Source organism: Mustela erminea, chromosome 2, assembly GCF_009829155.1.
Source record: "Mustela erminea isolate mMusErm1 chromosome 2, mMusErm1.Pri, whole genome shotgun sequence".
NCBI lineage: Eukaryota > Metazoa > Chordata > Mammalia > Carnivora > Mustelidae > Mustela > Mustela erminea.
The window spans coordinates 42,595,954-42,619,247 of record NC_045615.1 but is presented as its reverse complement, the minus strand read 5'-3'; the positions used below and the strand labels follow the sequence as shown (position 1 = coordinate 42,619,247).

Here is a 23,294-nt window from a genome sequence, read left to right as displayed (position 1 = left end):
ATCCAGGACCCATTTAAGGGTCATGTATTGCATTTGGTTATGTTTTCTTAATTTTCTTTCTTTTTTATTTTTAAGATTTTATTTATTTATTTGACAGAGAGAGATCACAAGTAGGCAGAGAGGCAGGCAGAGAGAGAGAGAGGAGGAAGCAGGCTCCCTGCTAAGCAGAGAGCCCGATGCAGGACTCGATCCCAGAACCCTGAGATCATGACCTGAGCTGAAGGCAGCGGCCTAACCCACTGAGCCACCCAGGCTCCCATGTTTTCTTAATTTTCTTTAGATATGTATCTTTGCCCCCCCTTCTTCAATTTCATAATGTTGGCACTTTAGAGAGAGTCTTAGCCAGTTGTCTTATAGAACCTTCAGCACTGTGGGTTTTGCGAATTGTTTCTTCAAGTTTACACTCACATTAAACAGTTTTGGGGAAGAGTGTTGACTACTTGGTTAGTCTCTGAAAGGACATAATGTCAATTTGTCCCACTATTGGTGATAAGTTGAATCACTTGACACTCCCCATTGTATGTGTGACAGAGCTCTCTCCATTATAGATGGATTTTTCCTTTAATAAGTAATTAATAAGTAATACATGCTATGATAATTTAAAATGATAAATTTCCTGTTCCCTAAGAACATGTCACTGATAATTCTTGTGCGGATTCATGCGTTGTTAGAGTGATGGCTGCAAAATGGTGATGTTTCTAATTATTTTGTTCATTCTGCATTCTTTTTGAGCATCCCTGTGGATTCTTTATTCATTAGCACCATCTACCACAATTATTATTTCTGCTGCTAAGTTGTCCCAGATTTGGCCAGTGAGAGCCCCTTTAGGCTACCTTGTGGGTCCTTAAACATTCTTACCATTCATTCTTTGAGCATTCCCTTGCTTTCCAGTAAGACAGGATGTTTCAGGATCATTTTGTACTTTCTCTTCCCCAGACTCAGAATAAGCCCTGTTTCCCCCCCCAAGAACCCTTGATCCTTTTAGTGGGATTGGTATTTAGTGATTTCATTTTTTTCCTATGTCAAAATGATTTTTCAAAGTAATTTCTTTCTTTATGAATTACACAGGAGGACTGTTTTAGGAATGACTCGATTTGGCCGCTTGAAGAAATCCAAGGAGTCAGAACCCTTTGTTTTCCTTCTGCCTCGTTTGATTGCAGAGCCCAGCCTGGTGTTAAACTTCAGCGCAACTGCCCTGAGGAGCACCGTGGTAAGGGTCGCGGGTCTCCTTGTCAGGGACGCCTCAGCTCTTGGGTTCTTGAGTTATCAGTCTTTTCACCTTAAGAATACTGTCCCAGAACCAAAGATAATTTAAATTCATTTTAAGCGGCACACGTAAGCTTTTTAGTGCATTTAGTAGGGAGATACCACAAGAACAAAATGAGTAAAAGTCGAAACAGACTGAAAATGCATGAAACAAATACACTTTCTGAAATTTGTTTTCAATTCAAAATCTATCTGCCAAGAAAGTGTTCAACTATGAACAGAATAAATCTTTTTTTAAGACTTTATTTTTTTTATTTTAAATTTATTTTTTAAGATTTTATTTATTTATTTGTCAGAGAGGGAGGGAAAGAGCGCGCGCAAGCAGGGGGAGCAGCAGACATGGGGAGAAGTAGGCTTCCTGCTGAGCAGAGAGCCTGATGCTGGGCTCGATCCCAGGACCCTGGGATCATGACCTAAGCCGAAGGCAGATGCTTAACTGATTGAGCCACCCAGGTGCCTTTTTTTTTTCCTTAAGTCATTTCTCCACCATCACGTTGCTCTCTGTCCTTAGTGTGCCGACTCCCTCCCTCCTGTGTGTCTCCCTCGAGGAGCTAGGGAGGCCCAGAGGAAGGCCCAGGCAATGAAGGGACAGCAGCAGGCTTCCATGTGTGTCACCCGTCTCACTGCCAAAGAGCTGCCTGCGTCACATGTGGTCTGGGTGATAATTTCCACGCTATGAGGCACTCACTGGGTTTCTTAGGGGTGGCATCTGAAGACTCTCAAAAAGATGTTCATTTTTAAACCATTTCAACTTAAAAGTTTCCAGAATAGTACCAAGAACTCCCCATCATGCTTCATCAGGATTCACAGTTTTCTATGTTTGCCACATTTGCTTTGTCATTGCTTCTCTCGCTCTGCACATACATACCACACCCACTTTTGTGAGCCACTTGAGAGTATGAGATGCTGTGCCCCTCTTACCTCCACTTCCATGGGATTTTCCTGAGGACAGGAGCATCTTCCCACCTGCCAGAGTGTAATTATCAGAATCAGAAAATGTGACATCAATCAGCATAATGTTACCTGGTCTGCAGTCAGTATTCAGATTTTCCCAGTTATCCCACTCACATACTTTATGGTATGTTTTTTGTTTTTTGTTTTTTTTTTTTTTCCTGCCAGTTCAGGATCCAGTTCAGGATCTTGAATTGTGTAATCGTGTCTTTTTTGTCACTTGTAGTCTTCCTGAACCTTTTGTTGTCTTTCATAGCAGAGACGTGGTTGAAGTGGGCAGGCTCTTTATTTTCTAAAATGTCCCTCGATTTGATTTACATGATGGTGCCTCATGAGCAGATTCAGGTTATGAATTTTTTGCAGGCTTATTTCAGGGGCAATGCCTTGTCCTTCTCTGGGTTTTGATTTGCCTTTCCCCATATCTAGGTGAAGTACTTTGTGGTGAAGAATCCTTCCTCTTGGCCAGTCTCCATGCAGCTCCTGCCTCTCTCCTTGTATCCTAAGCCTGAGGCTGCAGTGCGTCTGCTCCATAAATGGTAAAGCGCCTGGTAGAAGACTTTCTGACAGGGTTTGGGAAATGCTGTTATAACTCAGGATTATTCCAAGTCCTTCACATTTTTCACCTAGAACCTGTATGTGGGTGTAAACTGTATTAATCCTGGTACCTGAATCCCCACCTCCTCGGGGCATAGGCCTCAATGGAAATGGCCACATCCCTTTGTCAGCATGTGGCACCATGTGGCAGCTTCACTGTCACTATGTCAAGGCTAGTTCCGAGCAGATACTATTTTCTTTGACCAGGGAATCTTTACAACTGTGACTTTCCCACATATACTCCTAAAATTTAGAATCTAAATCACAATGATCTCTGGGCAATTCAAGAAAATGGGTGTAGGGTGTTAGTACATTTTAATCGAGCATTAAAAAAGAAAAGATGACAATCCTTTTCATTCATGGCTTGAAAGATGTTAGATATTCACGTCCTACGTGATTTTTACGAAGCAATCACAGTTTCACTTAGAATTTTTTTTTCCTTGGCTTAGTAGAACCTACTCTGATCCCAGGGTTTCTCAATTTCAGCACTACTGACATTTTGGACAAAATGATTTTCTGTTTGGAGGAGGGGGGCTGTCCTGTGTTTCGGAGGATGTTTAGGAGCTCCCCTGGCTTCTCCCCAAGAGGTGCCAGTAGGACCTCCCCAGCTGTGGTAAACAAAAATGTCTCCAGATACTGCCAGTCATCCCCTGGGAGATAAAATTTTCCTTGGTTGAGAGTCACTTCCTGTCAGGTTCCGAATGGACCATTTGGAGAAAAAAAATGCTTCATATTTAGAACTTTTCTTACCACATGCTTCTTTACTTTCTGTGCTGCCAAAGTCATTCATTCATCAATATTTATTGAGCACTCACATTACACCAGGTGCAGTTCCGGGGGTGGGACATGGTAGTGCCAGGACGGGGTGAATTGTGTATGCAAATAGGTGGGCTCACATAATAGGTGTATGTGCACACATCTTAGTCTTTCTTTTATTGGCAATCTGAATGCTATTTCAAACGTTTTTTCTCTTTATAGGTTTGGCACCGATATGCAGATGATTAATTTCACAACTGGTGAATTCCAGCTCACCAAAGCTTGCCCTTACCGGGTAGGTTGTCCTCTTTAAATAGCAAAGGAATGCTAAACAAACTATACACATAGTATATGGGCTTTACTGATTTGTGTTTCAAGTGTCTTTAAATAATATATTCAGCTTTCTTTTTTTCATATTCTAGACATTAAGCATACATAGCAGATTTTTCCAATTAACGACTGCAGCAGGAGCTGCACAGTTCATGTTAGCCTGTAAATCATTTTAATTTGATAGTTTGGATTCATGTGACTGAAGAAATAACAATTGAATCAGGGCTATGTAGAAAACCATAAAACTTGAGAGTCGGGAATTTACAATTCTTTTAGATTCCCCATCCAGTTTTTTTTAGGGCCGCATAAGGTAAAAATACACTTAAAAAAATCTTCTCCCACCAAACTGGCTTCATGTTTTTAATTTAGCAAGTCACCCAGTTTCTGTGATGTTCACCTCATCTGTAAAAAAGGATTTCTCTGAAATACTTAAGCCCCTGGGCACTCATGAGGTCTTGCACAAGTACTTAGGAGGAGGAGTAAACATGTCACATGGTGAGCATGTTGTCTAGGGACTTGGCAGCCTTGTTTCTTAGTTTCCACTCAGTAGTTCCGTGGCTCTTTGTACGGACCTGAGTGTTTTCCTTACAAGTATCTTATGTGTGAGATCAAGTCAGACACAGAGCATCTGTTAAATGAGTACAAACACACATGCAAGCACACATAGGCACACAACTATATTTTTAACACACACATATTTAAATGCCTTGGGTATTTGCTTCTTTCTCCACACTTAACCCTCTGAAGATACACTGTTGGCTCTAGGTGAACTTGGATAACAGAAAGAGGGAAAACAGATAACCTCCAACTCAGAGTTAAAACTCATCAAAGCAAGTTTTTAAGTGGATTTTTAACAGAAACTTAAAATAGGAAATACATTACAGCAAATGTTCTTTCTCTTCGTAAGTGGTCTGGGCGGCAGCACGGTCTTGTTTTTGTTAGCAAGCCTGCCAGTGCTCATTCCCTCTCATTCTCTTTTCCACCGAGCAGTCTCCCAGAGCCATTGGGAGGTAAATTTGTCCAAAATACTAAGACATCTTTTGCCCCAGTGGTTGAACCATACATAATTTAGGATTCCAAAAATAATGCCAAATTTCTTTTACATATAAATGTTCTGTTCAGATTTGAACAAATGGTGCAACTCATTTGGAAAAAGTTTTCCATCTGTAATCAAAGGTTCCCCAAGGAAACAAAAGGCACACCTTTTGCCATCAAGGTCTCTATTACCATCAAGAATAATAAGAATGCCTTTGAGACACTTAGAAGTTTAACTCAAAATTCTTATTTGAACTCTGTCATGTAAAGAAAGGCTCATGTTTTTATGATGTTGGTGTGCTTTTAGAAATGTAATGCCTTTAGTGAAAAGCAGGGGGAATTGCACAGTCAGGATTCCGTACCCAGGGTCATAACATGGGCTTGCTATGTGACCCTGAGCAGATTCCTTAACCTCTCTATAGCCTCCTCTCTCTTGCTTTCAATAATGCTAGAAGATTCAGTAAGGTTTATGGAATATTCAGCATCTTAGAGACCTTATCATATTCTCGTGCCCAGCATATAAGAACTGTTTAATAAAGAATGTTTTTATTAGAGTTTTAATACTAAAAATCAGCTTTTTATCCAATATTTATATTAAATCTATGTAAAGCCGGGTTTCTTCCCTCATGAAGTTTATAATTCTAATGGACACGAACCAAGTACCCACTATTTCTTCTCTCAGATAGCATGGGGACATGCCAGCAACAGTTTCAGGATAAAACACATTGAAAAATGAAGAATACATTGTTACCGTGCAGATGTGTGATTGTAGCCCTAAGAAACTAATAAATTGTTTTTAGTGAAAAGGAGCTGAGGAAAGCAGTGGAAAGAAGAAAAATAATGAAGAACTCAATCTTGGATGCTAAATTCAGAACACAAGATCTAGTCAGAGTTAATCTTGGGGAAAGTCAAGGAGGATGTGAAGAGAGATCTTTCTCCTGAGTGCAGAGACCGAATGTAATAAAAGATGGTTTCTGTATAAACTGAAGCTCAGTATGAAAGAGAAATGTGGGGGTGTCCAGCAGCAGAGAGGTATCTGGTCCGCTCCCCGTAGCATTCAAGCAGGGGCTGTTTGGTCTGTTTTCCGAGGGATGTGTTACAGTCAGAGCATCTTGGCAGAGAAGGCTGCTTCTGGCCACAAGTCCCCTCTGAGCCAGGAAGCAAATCCCCTTTTGGATTGGACATCCGTGGCCAGTTGTCCTGCAGCCTCTTCCTACACTTCTCAGCTGTGGTTCGGGAGCTGCTTATTGGTGTGAGCTCTCAGGGTAAACAAGCTGAGTAGGTCGATGGGGGTAGTCTCATCTGGACATTAAAAGAAGAGCCGTCATGGTCATCCTCAAAAATGCATGTAGACAGAAGCTTGTCTTACAGGATTCACTGACTTGCACGTATTAAATTTGCAGGGCATGCATTCTGAAGAGTCCAGGGCTGGTATCCTCCACTTACATTTGCAGCCTCTGGAGATGAAAAGGGTCGGTGTTGTGTTCATGCCGGCTGACTATGGGAAAGTTACATCACTCATACTAATCCGGTAGGTGTTTCCCCATCCCGGAGCCCATTTCTTTCCCATCCCTTCATCCAAGTCTTGTCTCAAGAATCCGTAGTCTCTTTAGTTAAGGGCTGACATTAGTCTCTTAGTCAGGAGGGTAGGGATGAGGCCATGTTGCAAGTCAGGAAGAGTAAAGGCTGCCTGAGACTCTGTGCTTACTTCGGTGGGGCCTCTGGCCTTGTAAGGTGGAGGCCGCATGCCCTTCTCCCCAAGAGTCACAATGTATTTTGCTTACCATCTCCTCTGTTGCAGTCTCCAAGGGCAGAACACACACACACACACACACACACACCTCTGACCTTAGCTTGGAAAAGTAATTGAAACACTACTGTGTATGTTTTCATTCCACAGTGTTTGGATTTACTCGACTCTCATAGCTGCCTTGCTTGTGCAATTTCTGTAACCCCAAAGGACAATGGACTAAGGATTATTGAGCCCATTGGCTTTTTTAAACTTCTTTTTCTTTCTTTTATTTTATTTTATTATTTTTTTAAAAGATTTTATTTATTTATCGGGGGGGGGGGAGAGCGAGCACAGGCAGACAGAATGGCAGGCAGAGGCAGAGGGAGAAGCAGGCTCCCTGCCAAGCAAGGAGCCGGATGTGGGACTCGATCCCAGCACGCTGGGATCATGACCTGAGCCGAAGGCAGCTGCTTAACCAACTGAGCCACCCAGGTGTCCCTTTTTCTTTTAAATGACAGAGGTTGCTAACTGATTTAAGCACCTGATGTTTTTCATTGTTTAATCTTTTTCATCTTTAGGTAGTCTGTATTGAGAGTCTTCTTTCAAAAATTTACAGTAAATACAGATCTGTGTTGATGTTCTCTGCATTGGTGAGAGGTCCAATTTTTAATAAATGACATTTTAGTTTCTTTTTAAAGCTTTTCTAGTATCGCATCAGCAGGCAAAGACTTTCATATTCTGAGCTTCCTTTAATATATCACATGAGTTTTTTCTACAAGTGAGTGCCCTGAAAAAGGAAAACGTACTAAAGTTTTTAAAGGAGTGTGTTCTGTTAAGCATTTTAACTTCTCATGCCCTGTAGTGTCTTTCATTTTAAACCCATTCTTCTTTGAAAATCTAAGGTCCGGGGAAGTGCAGAGATCAACTTTACCTTATCCCAGGTTAAACTCTCCTGGCTTTGAAAAGTCTAAATTATTTAGAGTACTTAATTTATTTTTGATGTTTCTGTATTGATAGTATTTTTCTATAGACAATAGCATAACATAACTTAAAGCCTTTTTAATGGTGGAAGATTGTTAATTCTTTAGGTAAAGATACAAAGATATTGGGGCACCTGGGTGGCTCAGTGGGTTAAGCCTCTGCCTTGGGCTCAGGTCATAATCTCAGGATCCTGGGATCGAGTCCCGCATTGGGCTCCCTGCTCAGCAGGGAGCCTGCTTCCCCCTCTCCATCTGCTGCTCCCCCCACTTGTGCTCTCTCTCCTTCTCTCACTCTCTGTCAAATAAATAAATTCTTTAAAAAAAAAAAAACACAAAGATATTGGTGTATTTTGCATAATTAGGCATGAATTCCTTCTCTGCTTCTACAGTATTTATGTGAATGAGGACTGGATTTCACTCTAGTCTGCATCATTTAAACATCTGTCCATTTAACTTTTTATGTCCTAGCAGTCATGCTTTGAGTTACTGAGAAGGCAAAGCTAGTCTGAATTTGTGTTTGATGACTAAGAACTCGAGTAGATATAGGTTATTTATGGGGAGACATTATAAATCTTTGGTTCAATAGAAACAGTAGGATTCTACTTCTAAAGTTATCCCAAAAGCAGAATTTCCTATAGTCACGATTACAGTGTAAACTCCTTCATTCACTCATAAGCACTTTTGGTCAGTTAGTCTAAATTTGGTAATATTTCTCAGAGGTCTCCAATTTTTCAGGGGTTTCCCCCCCCCCCCCCCGGTTTGTTTTTTGTTTTTTTTTTTTTTTTTTTTTCCCTCTTGGAAGTCCAGTCACCACCCTGGTAGCTGATTATTAGAAAACACGGCTTTGCATTCCTGGGCCAGGGTAAGAGAGTGATGAAGAGCGTTCACTAGTTCTTGCTGTGGGCAGCCTCACCCTTCCTGGTGCTGAGGCAGCTTCCATTGCCCATGGACACTCTCTAATTCCAGGAGATAGCCAGAGGTAACACACTATTTAAACTAATTTCCTTTTTCACAACGATACAACTGTTTGTGTCAGCAAGGAATGTTTAAGTCCAAATACACTGTGTCTTGTGATTCTATTGTAATGCCTTTGTGTTTCTGTGTGTTGCCCGAATAGGAATAACTTGACGGTTATTGACATGATTGCTGTGGAAGGGTTCGGAGCCAGAGAGTTACTGAAAGTGGGTGGAAGGCTTCCAGGTGCAGGAGGTTCACTCCGATTCAAGGTGCCTGAGTCCACGCTGATGGACTGCCGGCGACGTGAGTTCATGCGCGTAGCCCTCCAATGGGGAAGGCTTAGTGCTAAAGGCAAGGGCAAAAGGATTCCATAATTGACAGTTAATTCATGGCATTGATACAGATAATTAAATCAGGTGAACATACGAGCATATATGATAGGCTAGTACTACTTAGAAAAATAGCCTTAGATATTTAATCCAACTTTAATGATACCTATGTAAGAAGTATAATTGCTAAATCATCAGCATAGTGATAGATATTTAAGATAAATAGCATGAAATGTCAGTTTGATTATCAGCTACATCTTCATAAAAAAAAAAGTCATGTCAAGAAGAGTTAAAGATCTGCTAACTGGTAGAATTTACGCAGTAGTGCAAATTCTCCTTATCTGTGTCACCCAGGACAGCAGAGATGTGTGGTTAATGAGCATATAAAAAAAAATATCGCTGGTGTGAGCTGTTAAATTTACTTAATTTTAATTTTAGCCATGTATATCTAGTGACTACTGTATTAGACATTGCAGATTTGGAAACTTATCTAAACATTGCATTAGAAATTTCCAAATTGTGCATGTATTTAAAGCAAATGCTTCTAAAATAGTTATATTAGTTTCAAGAACTTCCTCAGGAACCAAAACAAAAATCAAACAATAGATGTAAAATGTTTTTGGTAAATTCCTTGTTTTCCTATTATTATCTTGAATTTCTGGAACACACTGAAAACATTTTAGTGTAACACCATGCATCCTGTGGAGAAAGCTGGTTGGTGAAAGTATTAGATAGTTTGTAGCACTGTCTAATGCCTGATGGGAATTTCTTTTTTAAGAAAACTATGCTAATTGAGCATTGCGTTTGAAAAGATTTATTGACCTTTTGTGTTCAAAATTCAGAGTATTTACTTTTTTATTCATTCATTCAGTAATTTAGAGTTGACCTTGAAAGATGATACTAAGGAAAATTATAAAAACTACAGACCTAGATAAAATTTTAGTTGTTATATGGAAAAGATTGCAGGTTATAAATTTATAGGAATAATTTAAAATTGTGCTAATTTTTTTTTTAACTTTCCATATAAAATATGATCTCACTTTTTTGCAGGGACTTAGTGACTTACCCTCTGAATGTAGTGGGTATTTGAACTGTGTTTCTAGAAGCACAGACCTGTGCCCTTAACCAGTCCCTGTTCAGTATGAGGATCCCAGGAGTGAAGCGTGCATGGTGTCTAGGGGTATCCCAGTTACTTGGCTTCTGAGAAGAATAAACTTGTAACCTTAACTTTTAATAAGTACAAGAACAAAGAAGAAATTCTGATTACTTTTGGTACCTAGGAAGGTCTTTTAACTTAAGAAAAATCTTAACTTGTTAAATGTTTTTATTGTATCCTGGTAGTGTTAAGAGAATCTATGACTGTTCTAGAAATTAGAAGTCATACTTTGAGCTTACATTGAATTTTTTTTCACATTTTAATAATATAGGTCATGGTTTATTGATTCAGTAAATGTTGATTCAGTAAATTATTCTGAAATAAATTTTTACAGTTCATACATACTAAATATCACTTTTTGTCCTCACTAGAACTGAAAGACAGCAAGCAAATTTTATCTATTACAAAGAACTTTAAAGTTGAGAATATTGGACCACTTCCTATAACTGTAACATCTCTGAAAATTAATGGATATAATTGCCAAGGTTATGGATTCGAAGTGCTAGATTGTCGTCAGTTCTCCTTGGCCCCAAACACATCCCGGGATATCAGCATTGTGTAAGCATTGGGTTTTAACCTCATTTAGGTTTTGTGGTGCATTTAATAATGTGGGGGAAGAAAACCTTTTTTTACATTGGTAAGACATGTTAGGTTGTTTTTATATAAACGTTTATTGTAAGTAAGGAATATGGCTGCTGTTGCGACTATTTTGTTTTGTGCCTAAAATTAAAACCATTTAAGTTCATAAAGATGCATCTTTGCTTATCAGGTTTACTCCAGACTTTACCTCTTCCTGGGTCATCCGCGAGCTGACGCTTGTCACGGCAGCAGACCTCGAGTTTCGCTTCACTCTCAATGTAACCCTCCCTCATCACCTGTTGCCCTTGTGTGCAGATGTGGTTCCAGGACCCAGCTGGGAGGAGTCGTTTTGGAGGCTTACGGTCTTCTTTGTCAGGTACGCTACCACCTTCAGGAGAGCCGCATGAAAGTGTATTTTGCTTGGGTGTAAAAAGCATATGAATCATCAAACAGCATATTCAAAGACTGTGAAAGTGAGTGGAATTTACATGGCTTTTTGAACCTCAATATACGTGAAGTAGAGTAGTAACCGATGAGCTTTAAGACTGTAGGAGAGTCACAAGACCTTGAAGTGTAAGAGATCATTGTGCTCCCTATACTTCCCTTAGCAGTCGCAGTGGAAAATATGGATGTTACTGCTGTTGGCTTGGCGCAGTGGCAATTTGAGATTGGAAGACTAGGATGACCTTTCTGGAGTGATTTTATCATGAAAATGCCTTTGAAAATGGAATTGGAATGTCAAACTTACAAATGTGCACATTTTTAGGAACTCGGAGCTTTTTAAATCTTTAATTCACATCAGAATTATGATGTGATACATTTTATGGAATTCAGTGCTCTATATTTAGATCTTTTGCATCAACCACTCATTGCTCCTCTGTAAGAGAGCTGGTCTTTTTAATGTCGGTCAGGACCATGCTGTAATGAACCTCCTTGCTTTCTTCCTCAGTTTGTCCCTGTTGGGTGTAATTTTAATAGCCTTCCAACAAGCACAGTACATTCTTATGGAATTCATGAAAACAAGACAGAGGCAAAATGCTAGCTCATCTTCACAGCAAAACAATAATCCGATGGATGTAATCAGCTCCCATTCTCACAAGTAAGAATTCTTGTTGTGTGTGTATGTGTGTGTGTTCATCCTTTGATATTACTCGGTTCTGATTTTGAGATAATATAAATAATACTCTGATTCCAGGTTTGTCTTCATAAAATTTTCTTGAAGTCATGGTGTGGCAGCTATAATCGTTTTTACAATAAGATAGACTTCATAGACGGACTTAGTTTGTTAAACTCATGGGCCTTTGGAAGAAGGAGAGCTAGGACCCCTTAATATACTTCTTTCTCCTGGGTCTCGAACCAGAAGGGTAGGGTTTGATTCCATTTGGCTTTCTGTTAAATGTCTTTCTTCTTAATTCAGAAGCACCTGTAAGAACTTTCTCGATACCTACGGCACCTCCGATAAAGGCAGAGGAAAAAGCTGCCTTCCAGTGAACACTCCACAAAGCAGGATCCAGAACGCCCCAAAGAGGAGCCCAGCTACCTACGGTCATTCTCAGAAGAAGCATAAGTGCTCAGTCTATTACAGCAAACACAAACCCAGCCCATCCATCACCAGCAGTGCCAACGCCACTACTGAGGAGAAACAGACTCCAGCCCTGGGCAGCTCCCTGTCTGCCCCGAAGGAGGACGTGTGCACTGAAGTCATGGGTGAGAACTGGATCAGCCTCAAGTATGCAAGTAGCATCAGCGTTGACCTGCAAAAGAATTTAACCCTTTCTAAAAACTTACTGAATAAAGAGGAAAACACACTGAAAAACACAATTGTTATCAATAATACTTCTTCAGAATGTCACATGAAGGAGGGAATACAGACATGTATGTTTCCTAAGGAAACGGACATTAAAATTTCAGAAAACATAGCTGAGCTCAAGGAACGAGAGCTCTGTCCTCTGAAGACCTCTAAGAAACTACCTGAAAATCACTTGCCAAGAAATTCACCTCAGTACCAGTCAGACTTGCCAGAGATTTCCAGGAAAAATAATGGTAATCTTTTCATCCTCCTGGATGATTCTTTTTTCTGGTTTGTCTTCCATCTGTTGGTTACAGAATTTGATCTCATCTGTGACTTTAATTTTAATCCCGAATGCTGCATTTTTAGTTTACGCACGAAGTTTTAGCAAAGGTAAAAATGTTGAAATATGGCTTGTAAAATGGGAAGTTGAGGACGAGGCACCACAGTTTTAGAATGTCGTGGGTAAAGAAGCTTACTTTTTATTTTTAGTACATATGTTGAGAGTGATGTGAATGTCGTATTTTATTGTTGGGAGGATATGAACGCTGTTTTTAATTATTTTCTATCATGGATTTGCAAACTCTTGGTGAAAATTAATCAGCCCATAAAATATTTCTGATCAAACAAAACTTACCAACTTTCTATATTTAACAGCTGCTACCATCTCATGTTTCCTGGCTCTGGTGCTTCTCTGATTGTGTCCCTTGGTTAAAAGAAGACAGATGTTCTCTCACAACAAATATAGTTAGTGAAGGCATAAGCAGGACGAGACTCAGAAAACATGTAAAATTGTCATTAAGCTGTAACTGACCCCTTTGGTCTTTGGCATAAGAGCCGGTGCTTATTTTTCTTGGCCATTCTGACCATTTTAATACGCACACTTCTGCACCCATTAAAAGATTTGGGGGGCACTTGGGTAGCTCAGTCAGTTAAGCACCCAACTCTTGATTTTGGCTCAAGTCATGATCTCAGGGCCTTAGGATCAAGCCCTATGTTGGGCTTCATGCTCAGTGGGAATCTGCTTGAGATTCTCTCTCTCCCTGTCCCTTTGCACCCCCCCCCCCCAATAAATAAATCTTTTTTTAAAAAGTCAGATTTTTGACACTTTTTAATCTGGAAAAGCCAGTTACCTTTGTTCTTATTTGAAACATCTAAGTATAAATAGCTTTGTATTTATACTCCCTATTATTGGAGAGAAGGTACAAAAGTGTTATAGATGGGCCAGTTCTGATGAGCTTTAGGCATTTAACTAAAAACCCAAACTGAATTGTAAGTGTTCCATAAGAGGACCTCTCTCGTTGGAAAGAAAGCTGGAGTGCCCTGAGCGGAACGTGGTTTCGGCAGCCGCACCTGTGTTCCTGGTGCCTCTCGTTCCAGCAGGCTCGCACCATTACCCCAGCCTCAGTGTGTGTTCCAGGCGGACTCCCGTCTGCGAGTCAACAATGCCCCCTCCACTCCCGCCCCCGCTGTGTTCTCTCCACTCGGCATGGGAGGACACACTCGGAGTGATGCTTTCAACCAGATCTTCAAATGACATGTTAGCATACGTTGTCTAAGCATGTTTCACGGTGGGGCACACAGGGTGCCTCTCATTCTGTTTCTGTAGGGCCCAGACCACAAAACCTTTGTGAAACGGTGAAATTAGGTGGTGAGTCCTACTGGGTTTTTCCTTGTTTTCTGCCATTGGGGCCCAAGCACAGTATTTGACCTCAGCTGCCTTGACACAGACTTAAAATCATAGTTGTTTGGGGTGCTCCTATGAGCCATTGCATCCCCCTGTCTGAATAAATGTGGCTCTGAACACCATGGCTGTGGCATTGTGGACAGATGGTGGGGGAAGGACCTTCTGCTGCATCGTGGTTGAAATGTAGAGGCGTGGACCCGAGTTGCAGGCCTGGAGTGGGTCTGAGGGTTTGAATTTGTGCTTCGAGACTTTCCCGTCCAACACTGATATTTAACGCCCAGAGTCGATCCTTGATGATCCCATGTATTAGCACTTCCGCAAGTGTGAGTAAACTTAATATGGAGTCCAGAAACACAGGATTTGCTTTTATCACCATAGATGGCAGTTCTGCCCAGAATCTTCGCCTCCGGCACAGATTACTAGGCTCTTTGTGTTTTAAACGGAAACACGTATCTCCCCATATGAAGTCTCTTAAAATTGCTCTTTGGTGGGATCAGTAGCACGCTAAGTGCTGTCAGAATGATTGTTGATCAGATCAAATAAGAATTGTTGAAAGAACTTTGGCTTCCTACCAGGTTCAGGCCAACGCATTCAAAGGTGCTAATTCACAGGGCTGTGTTTCTCTCCAGAATGAAAGTGTCGGCAGGAGAGTCCTCACAGGGAAAGCCGCTCATTGACATGCATTTTGTTCTGTTTTCCATTCACAGCACTAGTCTAGGAAATATCAAAGAGGTTAAAAAACTAAACATATTGCCTGCCATCATTTTACAATTTAAACATTTTAAAGAATTGGCAATTTTAAAAATAAGAAAGGACTGAATAGAGGAATAGTTTGAAGGCAGGATATGGAGGAGGTTTTTTTTCTTTCTTTCTTTCTTTTTTTTTTTTTTCAGTAACATCAAGGGTCTGGGGTTCTTTTTTCACATTTTAAAGGAAAGCATTGTCATAAACTGGCAGATGGTGAACAGGCATATATAATCGGCAGGGAATCCATAATGTGTGAAGAATGCTCAAGGATGAGGAAGCCGTTTATACATGAGAACTTTCCAAGTTTTCGCTTCCAACTTTGAGCTTTAGTTCTTTTTTTTTTTTTTTTTTTTGAGAAGTGTTTTACTTTGTGAAAGACATGTTTCCATCTTAAAATCATTCTAGAATCTGAAGAAAATAGCTTCAGCTTTAGTAGCTGAACTTCGCCCAGCGGATGGCAGGAATCCTCAGTTCTTGCATTTCGTTTTCCATGTCCCCCACCAGAACGGGGATCTTCATCTTGCTCAGGGGAAACCAGCCAGCGTGTTTGCCACATCCTAGCTGTTTCTCCTAAATGACACAAATCTTCCGGTAGAAACAAGTCTAGTGATAAGATTGCCTTTGGAAAAAGTGGGGGGCAGGCAGTTGGTTTCCTAAGAGTGCCTGAAGTTATTTTATTAACCTGACAGATGTCCTTGACACACCTGAGGAATTGTGTCTTCTATTCTGAGGCTTTTTTATTTTTCCTGAAGGTAACATATCGTGTGAGAAAAAAACGTTCCAAAGCATGTACTAGTGGGCCCGGTGCTACTTGCTCATTTTTTTGGTTGAGAAACACAGAATATTTTCTGAATAACAGAAATGTGCTTATCCCTTTCCTGTGCTTTCTCTGCCCTTCTTCTGAGAGGCCTGTGATAAATCATAAATTAAAATTCCCCATAGAAATGAAGTCTGTTGACAGATGCTTCAGAGCTCTGTTTTCACACACTTGTTTTTGGCATCCACCTGTCAAACAACAGTTCAGTTTTTCAGACATTTGTTACGTGTTCCAGAGTCTCTTGAGCATCTGACAAGAGTAAAACTTTATATGTCATGTAAATGATCATTTAAATATGTCTCTTTTCAAATACTTATTATTTTCTAATTGTATAATCAGAATTCTAGATCTGAATTATTTTGATCACATAATTAAAGAGTAATAGCTCTGGAATTAAGGCTAAAGATAAGCAGCTGGCCTCAGCATTACAAAAGAGGAATAGAGGAATAGTTAGATTATTTTCTTGCTTTCTGCCTATATTAATGTGAAGGATAATAAACTTTTAAATTTAATAATGCTCTAAGTCTTAGAATTAACAATACATGAAAGATTTCACTGCATTCAATAGATACCTCCAAATTCTGAAATACCAGTATTTGAGAAATTAAAAAATATAGCCTCATTGTCTTATAGATACTAATAACTTGAAGATTAGCAGTTTGCTCAAAATAAACTTGATTGGATTTGATACCATAGAAATTTAAGCAGGATTCTGGTGAGTTCACTTGTTATTTGTTTTATTCCCTTTTTTATCTTTATGGCTCAAACACTGACTCTGTGAGATGGGTGTGAGAAAATTATATAACACCATAAATAATCATGCTTAATAAGATGACATGGCTTGGCTTCCACAAAATTTCTAAATTCTTAGATATTGTCATGCTAGAATTTGTCAAAGACTTAATGAAGAACTTGTTAGAATTCCTTTTACAATTGGTCCTGATTCCCAGCCCCATGGAAGGCGTTACTAAGAGTTTGTGTTTTACCACTTTTGGGGGGGTAGTTCAGTATTGGATATTAAGTTCAGATCCTTCCTGAGAAAGTTTAATGATTAATACTTTTAGTGCTGTTCTTGGCCCGAAAAAAGCTCAAGGAAATCCATTTTTTCATGAATTAAGACTCTAGGAAATTTAGTGGCACATTTTTGGGGAGAGTATATGTGTTCTGTTTCATATGTATGGTTTGCAAAATCCAAAGTGATGTCCTTAGTTATGATTTATTTTTCTGTTTCGGACCCTATCATCTTGGCTCTCGGCTCTTTCCTTTACCACTTCATCATGGTGGATATTTTCCTCTGTAGGTGTCTTAACACCCAATTTGTGTCATAGAGGAATTAATCCTTCCCAGTGTTTTTATAGTTACGTAATACTTACACAATTTTCCATTAACAAAATAAAAGTATGCTTACTTGTCAGTGTTATTGGCAAAATGTATGGATCTTGCTTTGAGTGAGGTCGACTTAGGAGTTTCAGAATTGGAGGGGATTTGACTGCTTTCATTCTGTGGGCAGAGACCTACCCCGCCCCAGGGCCCCAAGCAGGGCCAGATTGGAGCCTCTGCGGAAGGTCCGGTCAGGCGGGCATCTCACCAGAGCCTGCAGCCTACTTTGCTGTGAAATCTTTGTACTGTGGTCATCTAAACTTTCTCAGACTGCACAGGTATGGTAAGGGAATTCTCAAAGTAAAAAGGAGCAGGTGTTGCAATACTTTGTTTCCTATTAGGACCCTGAAGCAGTTACTGTGGGGTGGGGTTGAAGTTTATCTGACTTTATTTTGAAGTAGGGGATCGAAGAAGAAATACACTGATGAGTGAAGTCACTTGAAAGGAAAGCGGGAGAATCATTGTTTTCAGGTGAAGTTTCTACCTGCACCAGCTTTTGCCATGTGATTGGCCTGCTGGTCATTGTCAGCTTGTAGGCACTGGTCACCTGGGGCAGGTGAGCACAGACTTTGGAAAGAGGGCCTGCCCGGAAATAGGTCCTTTGTTTTTGATGGGGCCCTTTCCATGTATATGTCCTCTGGTTCCCTCTTTGTAACAGTCAGAGTAGGCAGAGAAGGTGGCATTTGCATCTTATAAATCAGGAAACTGAAGCAGCTCGGGCAGCTTGAGATTTCCTTTGAAAATAATTTGTAGCTATGTAGTCATTACTAGAAGGCAAGTCCTTAGCCCCTCTCCCCCTTCAACTTTAAAAAAAAAAATGTGATAAAATAGACATAACATAAAATTTGCCATTGTAACCATAAAGCTCAGAGGCATGAAGCACATTCACAGTGCTGTACAGCTATTACCATCATCCATTTTCAGCACCTTTTTGCCATCCCAAAAAGAAGGTCTGTACCCATTAAACAGTAAGTATTTATATTTCCTCCCCCCAGCCCCTGGTAACCACCATTCTACTCTTCATCTCTCTGATGACTCTAGCTCCCTCAAACAAGTAGAAACATTCAGTGTTGGTCTTTTGGGGACTGCTCATTTCACTCAGCATAATGTCTTCTGGGTTCATCCATGTTGCGGCATGTCTCCCAATCTCATTGCTTCGTCTTTTCCATCTCTGCCGTTTTTGAGTGTCCAGTTCAGTAGTGTTAAGTATAGTCATGGTGTTGGGCACTGATTTGTTCCTCTTTAAGGCTGAGTGGTATTCCATTTTTTGTGTACCACATTTCTATACTTCTTTCCTTCCATCCATGGACATTTGGGTTGTTTCTACCTTTTGGTTGTTATGAATGATGGTGCTGTGAATAATGGGGTACCTCCTCACCTTTTTTCCTTGACCTCTTTTAAAGACTGTTTGTAGGGGCGCCTGGGTGGCTCAGTGGGTTAAAGCCTTTGCTTTCGGCTCAGGTCATGATCCCAGGGTTCTGGGATCGAGCCCCGCATCGGGCTCTCTGCTCAGCAGGGAGCTTGCTTTCCTTCCTCTTTCTCTGCCTGCCTCCCTGCCTACTTGTGATCTCTGTCTGTCAAATAAATTAAAAAAAAAAAATCCCTTTAAAAAAAAATAAAGTCTGTTTGTAGAATTCTTCAGGTAAGCCCATTTTTACTGGTAAACATACCTAGAACATCATGAATGTCAGGAACGATCCTCAGGTCTAAATATCATTAGGGTAGATGGCTTGGTGTAGGAAAGAGATTTAATTATGGAAACGTGAATGGAAATAATTAGCTAGAGATTCAGTCATTTTTATTTATTCAAGGGAATAACCAGCAAGTGCCTGTCAAGAATGAAGTAGACAACTGTGAAAGTTTGAAGAAGGCTGACACAAAGTCTTCCTCAGAAAAGAAGATTCACAAAGCATCGAAAGAAGACATTTGTTTTGAGAAACAGGATGTACCTTCAGTCGAGGTCTGTATTCCTTTTTCTCTTGCCTCTTAGAACAAAATCCATATTTAGGGCTGAGAGTGCAGTTATCGGTCTAGTAATTGTACATGTGTATTTCATACCTCTCAAGGGGGGCTAGTTATCATGCATTTGAATTTGCATTTATAAATTGTGAGTTTGAGGTGCTTGGAAAGTTTTATTTATTTTCTAATTATAATAGGAGATACTAAAATAATTTATAGTAACATCAGGTAGCTTTTATTCTCAAAGGAAACTGTTCTTAAGCAAATGGGTTACCTTCTGGCAAAGCTGATAGAGTAGAAGCAGTTCACCTGTCTCTTCTCTCCAGTTTTGTCACCCAACATCCATTTTAGAGCCTGCTCTTGCTGAGTTGGAAGCATAAGCCAAATGCACAGGAGAGGAATGCCTGTCTGGCTTAGGTGAATGGGCCTTAGTACAACAGAATCTCAGAAGAGAGCGCGTAGTTGGACACAGAGGTAGTTGGACACAGAGTTGCGCACTGTGCTGTAGAGCAGAACCGAGCCCTGTATCTCAAAGGTGAAAGCAGACAGGTCCACGATCAAGGTGGGAAAGGTATTTAGGAGAATTTATCTAGTTTACATCAGAACAGAGGTATTCATGTATTAGTATAAGCCCAGTGAAAAAAAAATAGCATTCTAACTACGCTGATATTGATACATACCGTGTACTAAACACCTACACACACGCGCGCGCTCTGAGTAAAAGTGAATGAAAGGAATAGAACATGGAAGACAGGGAAAGATCCTAATCTAGAAGAAAGCCTAACTTTGAGAATACGTCATACTACAGATAATGTACTCAATAAAATAAGAGTTTTTTTTTAAAGGCAAATTAAGATTCTAGGATGAGATTAAAAGAGATATTATAAAGCTAAGTAACTAAATGAAGACCCAAACGACATTTTACAGACAGCTGCCAAAAATGGAATTGCTGATCCTGAGAAAGGCTTTGAGATCATCAGGGTGAGTGTGAATGAAAAAATTGAAGAGCTGGAAGCATTTAGATATGGGACAAAGAAAGACAAAGCAGTCCAATGTAAGAATAATGAGTGTTTCAGTAAGTGGCCCAACAAATGGGTCTGAAGGTATTCAGAGAGGTAGTAGAAGAATACTGTCCTGGTAGGAGGGCAGAACTGAATTTATGGAATGGAAGGGCACACTGTATAGAGGAAAAATTGATATGTAATAATGGATATAGGCAGAGCCTGGCTAAATTACTGATCTTAAAACATAAACAATGGTGCAAAGTTAGGAAGATGGAGAAACACTCACTCAGGCTCACTCCGACTTCATGGAAACATCTGATCCAGGGAACAGTGGAGCCATACCATTCAGAGAATAAAAATGTGAACAGGAATATTCCAGTCAAGGAAACACTCAAGTACAAAGGCAGCAAGGAAGAGGCATCCTTAAACACAAGTGAACTCATCATGAGCCTTTCTTAAAAAATGAAGTTAATGAAATTTAGCCGACCAAGATAGATGTAAAAATAAAGACGCAGGACTACAGAAGTTGTGTTAGTGGTCTGTTGTTGAGATTTCTCTCCATTTTATATCCAGATCTAAGACGAAACATTTGGCAATTATAATTGCAGAACAGATTGCGTATATTACAACTTTAATAAAGCGAAAAGTAACATAAGCTGCAGAAACAGGAGGTGGTATTGAATGGTAGGTGACAATGAGTTTTAATTCAATGGTAGAGAGTCAATACTGTGTAAAACTGAACATATCATTGAACAGGGTGAAAACTTGGGAAAATGTCTTTCATGGTCTTTTGCCTAACCTTAGAGAGATCCTTAAGGCACTAATACAGCATGTGGAGAAGAAATAATTATTTGAAAGTTGGCAGTTCCCTGGATTCTACTTCAGTTTCTTATGTTAAATTCAAATAAAACTGAACATTAAACTTTTATTTAAAAATAATACATTGTCGTGATCGCTTCAGCAGGACATATACTAAAAATAATAATAATAGTTGTCCCAGTATTATAAATTATTCCCATCATCTGTGTTGCCATCCAAATGTGTCTGTAGGTTCATAGAGAGATGGCAAAAACAAGATCTGCCAAAAAAATCAATGGCAGACTGTTATTCTGAGTAGTGGTGTTTGCAGTGATCATTTTCCTCCTTTATATTTCTGTATTTTTGCTTAAACTTTATAACAAACACAATTTTTCATTTAAATAACATGAAAATGATGCAAAATAAATATATCCTAGACATCTCAAACTGGAAATTTGTAGTCTTTTAAGGACAAGACATGACCAATAGTTAAGTGCCCCCTCCCAATCAGGACAGAGTGGAAGGGATTTCAGAGAGTGAAAAGTCAGGTGAGCCTGTAGCGGGCACAGGAAGCTCCTAGAGGAGGGAGAAATGTGGACAGGCAGAGAAGGGAAGGTAGGCAGTGGCCCCACTGAGCCCCACGGCATAATCAGGAGGAGTAGGAAATCTTTGGGAAGAGGCTCAGTCAGGAAGGGGAAGTAATGTGAGGGAAAAGTGGGAGTCATTCCAAATGCAAAGGCCTTGGCTCACCAATTTCAAGTTTGGACCTTCTCCACTCCTTCTCGGCTGGAATGGCAGACAGGGAACTTGGCGAGCCCAGGAGTCGGAAGTGACAGTGTCTGTAGAGAATCAGAGCATGGTTGCTTGTCTGCTAAGGAACTTTAGAGTCTGAGTCTTAAAAGCACATGTGTCCAAACATAACATCTTTTTGGAAGATTTGGCTTCAGGGTGTCCAGTTTAGGGGACCCTGGTGCAAAGGACAGGGAGTAGGGAAGGTTTCTGGACTGGGGGGGTGGATGGAGTGAGGGTGGGTAAAAATTGGAAAACAGCCTTGAGGCTGAGATTTTCTTGAAGGTCACAATAATGTTTTTCAATTCAGGTTTACAAAGATGGGCAGAATGCCTGTTACAGAGATCATACAGCACAGTTTTGTAAATGCTTGAATGAATGTGTGAATAATGGATTTCTGGAAGATCCGTGTGAACATTTTGGAGGCTGGGCTGGAGGGGGCAGGAATGGACACCAGCTCTCTTCCAACAAGGAGGCTGTTACTCGACTGGGAGGTGTGGCGTAAGGCTGCGCTTGGGCAGGAGCAAGGGGGAAGGACAGGAAGAGTAGGTAAGAGTCTAGAAGAAAAACTAACAGGATTGCCCTGTCCCGAATTGCATAAGGAGAGGAACTGTCTTCTCTTACGTAACGATTTGCAAAAATAACTCCTAAGTTTTAAGTCCAGCTAATGAGAAGATGGGGAATTTCTGACTTACACAACAAGTTCATTTTTCTGTTTACCAAAGTCGTGTTGCTTGTTAAGAGCATGGACTTTGCAGCCACAATTGTTGGGTTTGAATCCTGGTCATCATTTATTTGCTCTCTAACATTGGGTGAGTTACTTAATGCTGCAGTTTCCTTATCTGACACATGAGGGTACTAAGAGCATGCCTCCCTCCTAAGGTTGGGAGGAATGGCTGAGTTAACATGATAAATGCTTGGAGTAGCTCACGTACCAAGCGCTGACCAGGGGTTAGCCCAAAGGGAATGACTGTGTGATTGCGACCGACAGCGGGTGTTACAGAACCAGAAAACTAGGTCTTATATGGCAAACTTGGGCCTAGAGCTTGAGATGTGGGAGCCGTGGAGGTTAGAACTGAGAGGCAGCACCGAGTTCTCTGCGGTGTGTGTGCACAGGGAAAGCAGGGCCGGAACATGATGCTGGGTGGTGGTGAAGCTGCAGGTGGCCCGAGGGTGCAGGTATAGCAGATGTACAGAAAGCGAGGCCCTTGAGACTATGAAGGGCCATGCTCTCCGCAGCAGAAAGAAGATCTGTGAATTTGGGGGAAGAGGGAATGGGTAAAGGAAAGAAGTGAACCTCAGCAGCCCCTTGCCAGGGGCTTCAAAACTTCCATGTAGCCCTGCGTGAGATGGAAACCAGCCCTGAGGTGTGACCACGCAGTGGCTGATGGCCTGCATGCTGGGTGGAAGCAGCCAGGACTCGCGCCAAGTCCGCAGGTCCTTCTGAGGGCCCTTAGGAGGGGGGGGCCCCCGAGGAGCCCTGCCCCTTGGTGCTTCCATGAGTGGGCGCCATTCCTGGACTTAAGACACCGCTTCCCACCCCCACCCCCACGCCAGACTCAGCCCTCTACGCTTGTGCCCTGACTCAAGGCACGTTTCTTAATTTCTTCCTGTTGTTTTCTTCTCTGGGTATTGTCACCATTTGATCTTTGGGGTCCC

The 23,294-nt window shown here is 40.8% G+C and overlaps 1 protein-coding gene across 9 annotated transcripts in view; it reads left to right on the top strand.

Moving 5' to 3' along the window:
- TMEM131L (transmembrane 131 like) overlaps positions 1-23,294 on the top strand; it is a 159,352-nt gene that overhangs the window by 118,995 nt on the left and 17,063 nt on the right. For 7 of the 9 annotated variants that reach the window (XM_032332745.1, XM_032332744.1, XM_032332748.1 and 4 more), the window contains 10 exons: positions 1,069-1,210; positions 2,644-2,753; positions 3,790-3,862; positions 6,336-6,463; positions 8,762-8,952; positions 10,458-10,644; positions 10,856-11,041; positions 11,615-11,764; positions 12,083-12,708; positions 18,897-19,045. In XM_032332745.1, coding sequence (XP_032188636.1) covers positions 1,069-1,210; positions 2,644-2,753; positions 3,790-3,862; positions 6,336-6,463; positions 8,762-8,952; positions 10,458-10,644; positions 10,856-11,041; positions 11,615-11,764; positions 12,083-12,708; positions 18,897-19,045 — 1,942 coding nt within the window. The remainder of the gene's footprint in view (positions 1-1,068; positions 1,211-2,643; positions 2,754-3,789; positions 3,863-6,335; positions 6,464-8,761; positions 8,953-10,457; positions 10,645-10,855; positions 11,042-11,614; positions 11,765-12,082; positions 12,709-18,896; positions 19,046-23,294) is intronic. The other 2 variants (XM_032332746.1, XM_032332747.1) reach the window with 2 other exon arrangements.